General features: G+C 31.8%; 1 protein-coding gene across 1 annotated transcript; it reads right to left on the bottom strand.

The window, feature by feature from the left end:
• Nucleotides 1-4,200: 4,200 nt before the first annotated feature.
• LOC112790719 (DCD domain-containing protein NRP-B) lies at nt 4,201-6,911 on the bottom strand. Its single transcript, XM_025833257.3, has 3 exons — nt 5,343-6,911; nt 5,134-5,234; nt 4,201-5,042 (listed from the first exon to the last, which is right to left on the bottom strand). Exons 1-3 carry the CDS (start codon nt 6,058-6,060, stop codon nt 4,776-4,778), a joined length of 1,086 nt encoding a protein of 361 aa, XP_025689042.1. The 5' UTR covers nt 6,061-6,911; the 3' UTR covers nt 4,201-4,775.
• Nucleotides 6,912-7,199: the final 288 nt, after the last annotated feature.

The raw sequence follows: 7,199 nt of genomic DNA, 5'->3' as shown, positions 1-7,199 counted from the left end.
GATGGTGTGATATTAGAAATGTTGTAAAGATAGTGGAAAAAAAACCTGAAAAAAAAGAATAGTAGGATCCTCTATGTTTGTGCTTCACTCAAACCTTAAAAAATATAGACACCGAATAGTGGAATGACAAAAATAGAGAGCCAGTAATACAAGAATCAAAATGCAAGACCTTTGAGGTAAGATCGAAGAAGAGAAGAATAAAAATAATGAGGCAAATGGGATCTTAATTTGAACATTAGAAGAGGAATTGGAGGAGGCATATTTAGGTGAGGAGAGATATTGGAGAGAGAAGTCACGATCACAATGGCTAAAATGGGGAGAGATACGAATTCAATATATTTTCACTCAAGAACCCAACCAAAAATAGACAAAACAAGCTACAGAAGATAGAGAATGGTCAAGGAAAGGTGAGGTCAGATGCGAAAGGAATAGCAAATATTGCACCATAGTATTTTCAGAGCCTATTCACGTCTTCTAATCCTAGAGATCTGACAGCGAAAATTGAAACAATTCCTCAAAAAATAATGTAGAGTACAAACCGGATTCTAGTGAGACCAGTTAGTGAATTAGAAGTTAAAAGAGCAGTTTATTCTATCAATCTCTTCTCTACACTAGGGGGTGACAGTTTTACTGCTAAAGTTTTTCAGCATTTCTGGAGGATAGTTAAGGATGGTACCATTTGGGCAGCTGCAAGCTTTTTCAGTGGAGGAAGAATGTTAGAAGTCCTTCAACCATACTCATCTTTGTTTGATCCCTAAGGTAAATAGTGCCTCTACTATGTCTCAAATTAGACCAATAAGTCTAAGTTTTGTTTTCTATAAAATAATTTCTAAGATACTGATTCACCGTATGCAATTTATTATGGATAAAGTGATAAGTGATAATCAGAGTGCTTTCATTAGAAGACGATTGATTAGTGACAATGTGTTAATTTCTCACGAATATATGCATTTTTTGAAGAATAACAGGTTTGGAGAGTGGGATATAGCCTTAAAACTCAACATGAGTAAGGCATATAATGGAGTGAAGTGGAGTTTTTGTGGAGAATGATGAAACAAATAGGCTTGTATGATAGATGGATTAGATGGCTGAAGGAGTATGTTACTGTTGTATCCTATTCTATTACTGTGAATAGTCAACCTCATGGCTTTTTTTTTTAGGCGTACAAAGGGACTTCGACAAGAGAACCCTTCCCCTTATCTTTTTTTGATTTGTGCAGAAAGAATTTCTCATATACTCCACAGAAGAGAACAAAATAATGAGATTAGCGAATTTAAATTGAATAGTAAATGTCCTACAATTAGTCATCTATTTTTTGTGGATGATTCTATCTTATTTGGTAAGGATTTTGATCTTCTAAAGTTTAAATTTCACTTTAGAAAATAAAATGTAATCTCTCACCATTAATTCATAAATCACCTAATTCACTTCATACATCGCACTCACTCGTCTCCAAGGCTCATTGAAACCCAAATTCAGCTTCACAATTTAAATCAAAACAATTGTTTAAATTAAATTATATAAATCAAGTAATACCCCTTCTCCCTAACAACTTTTTGGGACAGACGGATATCTTCCTTTTGTTCGGAAGAAAAACCACTAATTAAAAGATCGTGTACAAGTTACCAAAAAAAAGATCGTGTACAAATGGCTCATTCTTCAACGCTCCTTGTTAAGTATGGAGTGCTGCACACTTTATAAATTCATTAAATCTAAACTCTTCATTTGTTATATTTTATTTGAATGGTCTGGATTTAAAAAGGTAACCTTTTAATCAGGTTAACCATTTTTTACAAGTTTTAGAATTTTTTTATAAATCTCAGATATTAGGCTGAAATTCAAAATAAAAAAATAGTATATAAATATTAAAAACAACATGTCTGTAAAAAAATTATTAGACTTTAGAATTAAAATAAATAATACGTAAAAAATAAGTTAAAAATTCATGTACTAAATCTAGAAAAAAAATTTAAATAATATTAAAATTTAAATAAATTTTGTTTTATGATTTTATGTGAAATAAAATTATAATATTAAATATAAACACAATGATAAAATTTTTGTGTTATATATATATATATAAAATTTTATTTTGTGAGAAACAAATTAAAACATTAAATATGAATAGAATAATAAAAGATTTTGTATTATATTAATTTAATTAAAAAAATCATATATATAACATAAAAAGCAAACAAACATATAATAATTTTATTTTGTGCGAAACAAAAATTCATATAATTTTTTATTAATAATTTTTTTATTGAAATATGTCATTTTACTATATTTATAATATATTATTTGGGATAATTATATTATTTCAGTTAATATATATTATTTAAAAAATATTTAAAATTTATTATTTTGTATTAAGAATATTATTAAAAATATATTGTTAGTTTTTCTTAAAATAATACTTTTTTTTCTTTGGTTCAAATACTATGACAATAAAATTTTTTACGTAACTGTGTCTACTCAATAAATATTATATTTATTTATTTCTATATAGTATGTAAAATAAGTAATTAATGTTTAAAAAAGTTAATAAAAAAAAAAGTTTTTTTTACCAACTTTTAGGTGAATATAGAGACTATACCATTTGAATTATAACTCGTTGACAAAGAAAGAAATACTCTTAATTATATTTAAATAGAATAATTATTTATTAGGCTCATTCTTATACAAATAAAAATTTTTCTTAGTTTTATATCTGTAATATTTTATACCAATTAAATTTAAAATTTAATTATTTTTTGAATAAATTAATAAAAAATAATACAAATAATTGTTTAAATAAAATTATATTTTAATTTTTCATTCTATTACGTACAAGTTGAGGATAATTTGAAATAAAAGATAATGGACTTGTTATAACTATCATGTATTTTGTGCTTTAACTGCGTCATCATCTGAGAATCATGGCGCCTTCATGGAGACCGGTTCTTCTACAGAATCAGTTTGGAGTTAGCCAACTAGCAGCAGCGACAGACAGCGTCTTCCTTTTCTATGGCAGCAATTTTTTCGGCTTTGAAGGTCCATTTATGGTAGAGATAGAATAGAGTGGGTTCAAGAGCGTCAAAATCTATGGCTAGACAGAACAATAGTAAAAACACCTGCTAGTAAACAAAACAGTGAAAATGTTTGAAGACATCACATCAACAATAACAGAGTAACGGAGGAATTCGATTAAATTTTTCTGAATTTTTTTTGGTGTAAAGATAGCCCTCTGTTAAACGAGCGAATTAGTTTTTTTTGTTAGTGTCGGTTTGTTTGTTCACCCCATAACAAAAAAAATAATAACAATAATAAATAAATTTAATTTACCTGATCACTTTTGATAATAGATTAACTTTTAAAGAGTGCTGCACTCCCTACTTTACCTGGAGTGCACTAGCTTTCGCCTGTACAAAGTGTATGAATGGAGTCATAATAGTCGGTTCAAGATAATAAAAATCAAATCATTTGATAGTGCCTAATTGACGGTAATTACAAAGTGTCGGTAGAGTCTACAACGAAAAGAAAAATATTAAATATGTTAAAAAATATTTTGTACAAAAATTATCCATTTATGTTTAAAAATATTAAAAACTAATACTCTTAGATTAAAAAAAGTTAGTATTCCAATAAGAAAAAAAAATTAATTATCTACTACATAATTTTAACAAATATCCTTTAAAAAATCCAATAAATAAATATCTTCCTACCTAAACTATTAAGTTGTGTTTGAAAAACATTGAGACTGAAAAATTTAAAAATAAAAATTAAATTAAATATTTATATTATATTTGATATAAAATATATTAAAGTATATTTTAATAGTATATTTAATTTCAAATAAACATAAAAATAACGTAAATTAGAATTCAAAAAATTAAATAATAATATCTTTTAAAAAAATATAATTAAAATTTTAATCTCATAAATTTTTATTTTCTAAAAATACTAAAACACTGAAATTTTATATCCCAAAATTAAACCTTTACTTCCAGCCAATAACTACCAAAAACAATACTAAATTTCATTCCCAATTTTTCTGAAAACGAAGCCTACCCCATAGAGTCTATTGTGGAAAAGAATTGGGGGTAATCTGTAGAGACAGTGCAGCAATCCGTTGCAGTTGCAGATTGTTTGTTTCCTTGTAACAAAAATTAGATAAAATTGCAGTAGAATGAAATCCGAGCTTCAAAAGCCAAACTCATGTTTCATCCTGAATATTTCAACTTTATGTTTTACTAGAGATGCGAAACTCATCTCGGAAGTTGAATAACTTTGAAGGCATAGATACATGAACTACTGTAGACTGTAGTGGAAGGAAAAACCAAAGGAGGAATAACGGAATTTCTAGTTCCAGTTATCCCCAGTCTTCCACTGATCAGACACACATTCTAACTATACGAAGCTGAAACATAATGGGCAATCACTCACCCTCATCATGTAAGGTTTCACTCACCCTCATCATGTAGGTTTCAACCTTATATATATATATTCTCTTAATTTGTTGATAGCAGTATACACCATGAAATTAAAACGGAGAAAAATTGGACAATCATGCATAGCAGGCTCTATACAAAAGCAGTAGAAGAAAACATACATACATAGGAGGGAATTTCCAGGTGTCGTCTACTATTTATTTTTATAGGATCTAAGATCTTGCTTTTATGTTTGGACTTTTGTCAGTCCATAACATCCAGAACTAAATATGTATCGAGTATTGTTGATGATGTATTGTCTTGTTGTGTTGGTGTGTGTGATTTGGTATTGTCCATCCTTATTCCTTAGTCAGTTAAAGCCTTGAAAGCGTCGTTGAAAGTGTGTTGTTCTGCAAAGATATCGAGCAGAGAGAGTGCCTCGGGAACACTGAGTTCAAGACGGAATTTAGGGCCATCGTAGTGGTGAAGGATAGGCCTAAAGGAATCCTCCTCAAGTGGTTCACATGTTTTCCTTGTTATGACCCGAACCTGAGCAGGGAAACGGGATTCCCCGGGGCACTTCTTGTCCTCCCAAGCACTTGCATCTATGTTTGACCCTCCAAAACTAGCAGCCTGTATCCACCCCAATTAACTTCCATCATTCATTATTATTATTCTCCAAAACCCAAAATCAAAAGTTATCAAGAAAATAAATGGAACATACCTCAAAGATGCCGTGCAGTTGGTGGGTGGAATAGTTGTAAAGGAAAAGGGGCAGCCCTGGAGTGATTGCCCGCACTGAATCCCTGTACCGTGGAGGCAGACCTAACAAATACACATAACCACATTTACCATACAATTCAAACACACCTTGGTATAAACTACTAGTCACAATTACTGTTAAGCAAAATAAAACATTAAAACTAGACATACCAAATAGCTGTCTTTTGAGATTCTCTGCCATGGTATCATTGTTGCAAACGAAGATGTATCCCCCAATGGTTTCATTCCTTGGTAGAGCCTCCGATGGCGGCAGCGTCTTGAACCTCTTGTCGGCACCGGTCTTCGCCTCCTTGTTATCATTATCCCCTCCTTGCTTGTTCTTATTATTATTATTGTTGTTGTTCTTCTTGGAACTTTTCGGTGGGTGAAATACCACCTCATCTTCTCCCTTATTACCCTTCAGTCCTTTGAGATTAATATTCATGTTGTTGTTGTGGTTGATACTGCTGTTGAAGTTTCCATAGGAAGGCTTGGAATAAATCCCTTTGTTGAAGCCACCGTTGACCATGCCCATGCCAACACCACCGACAAGGTCAAGGTTGGTGGTGGTGGTGGTGTTGTAGTTGTAAGGCATGGTGAAGAGAGATCCATTGATGGTGGTGTTGTTGATCTGCTTCCAGCCATCGTTGAAATCAGAGAGAGGTGCTTTTGACTTGTTGAGAAGCGGTGATGGTGATGGTGAAGGTGACGGTGATGAGTTGATTTCACCGCCAACTTTGATGTCGAAGTTCCTCCTTTCATCAGGCCTCTTTGAACTGTAATTGTTGCTCCAAATGGAATCATTGAGAGACAGGTTCGCTAGATTTGAAGCCTGCACACGAAGTTGGTCACTGAATTGCCAAAATGACGACTCTTGATTGTTCTCCATCTTCACAAGTCCAACGCAGATTCCTTCAAATCTGAGTGTACTTTTGAGTATATGTTAGGAACGAATATATAGATAAATAAATTTTTGCTGCTATGCAGAGGAGAGAGAGGAAGAGAAGAAAAAGAAGAAGTAGGTGTGCAGAGAGATCTGCAGGACAGTAATGGATTGGAATAAGAGATATAGGAAAGACACTTGTTAAGTATATAACGCGGCCATACGTGTTTTTTTTTTTTTAACCACGAGATAAGGAAAAGGAAATGAAATGAAACTTCGTGGAAAGTTATTAAGGCCAAGGGACAACGAGGGGGTTGCGTGTTTAATTCTCAATTGTTGAAATGAGATTTGTCTTTGCTTTTGTCAGTTTCTATTTTTCCTTATATTTATTAGTAGTAATTTAATTAGTTGGGAAAGTGATTAGTGAGTGATGATGATGATAAAACGCGTAGAGGTGATGAGGTGGCAGAGAGAGAATGGAAAGGGGGCAGTTGGGGTTTTCATCGTGTACAACATTCTAGAAGGTGGCACACCTTCCAGATTGAGTTGTTACTCTACCCTTAGCTTGAGTTCACACCAACAATTTTGAATACTTTTTTTTTTCTTTTTTAATTTTACAACTACTACTTCGCATATAAGAAAAGTATGAAATCAAACCAATTAAAATACAACATTCAACAACGTTACATAGGCGATGTTAAAAACAAGGTCAATACTATTTATTGAAGATCATGTTGTGGTTTATTTATAACTTATAATCTCTTGTGATTGCTCCTTTCCTTAGGTGCTAAGATAAGGAAGGATTTGAGTTGGACGCGTAAGCGAAGGCAACACTGTGGAGCGTGTGAGTGCCAGTGTGACAGTGTTGAATTGAATAAGTAAGAAGCAATATAGGGTTGGATACTTGGATGTGGTCCGTCTCCTACGGCCACGTCCTACTTATTACATGTTCAATGCACCTATATTAACGCCACGAGGCCATTTCCCCTTATGCCACACATTTTTTTGAGTAAAGCGTACCCTTTTTTTTTTAATTTGTTAAGAACATATTTAATGTAGATAACAAAATTTTAAAATAAAATTAACTCAATAATATTTTTAAAATCTTTTAACAAATTCATAAAACGTTTTACTTAAAAAAATTA

Source organism: Arachis hypogaea, chromosome 3 (assembly GCF_003086295.3).
Source record: "Arachis hypogaea cultivar Tifrunner chromosome 3, arahy.Tifrunner.gnm2.J5K5, whole genome shotgun sequence".
Lineage (NCBI taxonomy): Eukaryota > Viridiplantae > Streptophyta > Magnoliopsida > Fabales > Fabaceae > Arachis > Arachis hypogaea.
Note: the sequence above shows the minus strand (reverse complement) of the source record. Positions and strands in the feature narration are given on the sequence as shown.

Bases quoted from the DNA above. Each gene is read 5' to 3' on its own strand.
- LOC112790719 (XM_025833257.3), bottom strand. From the start codon at position 6,060: ATGGAGAACAATCAAGAGTCGTCATTTTGGCAATTCAGTGACCAACTT. The intron at 5,235-5,342 runs GTATGTCTAGTT...TGTATTTGTTAG, and splicing joins TCTCAAAAGACAGCTATTTG to GTCTGCCTCCACGGTACAGG. The intron at 5,043-5,133 runs GTATGTTCCATT...GGGTGGATACAG, and splicing joins AACTGCACGGCATCTTTGAG to GCTGCTAGTTTTGGAGGGTC.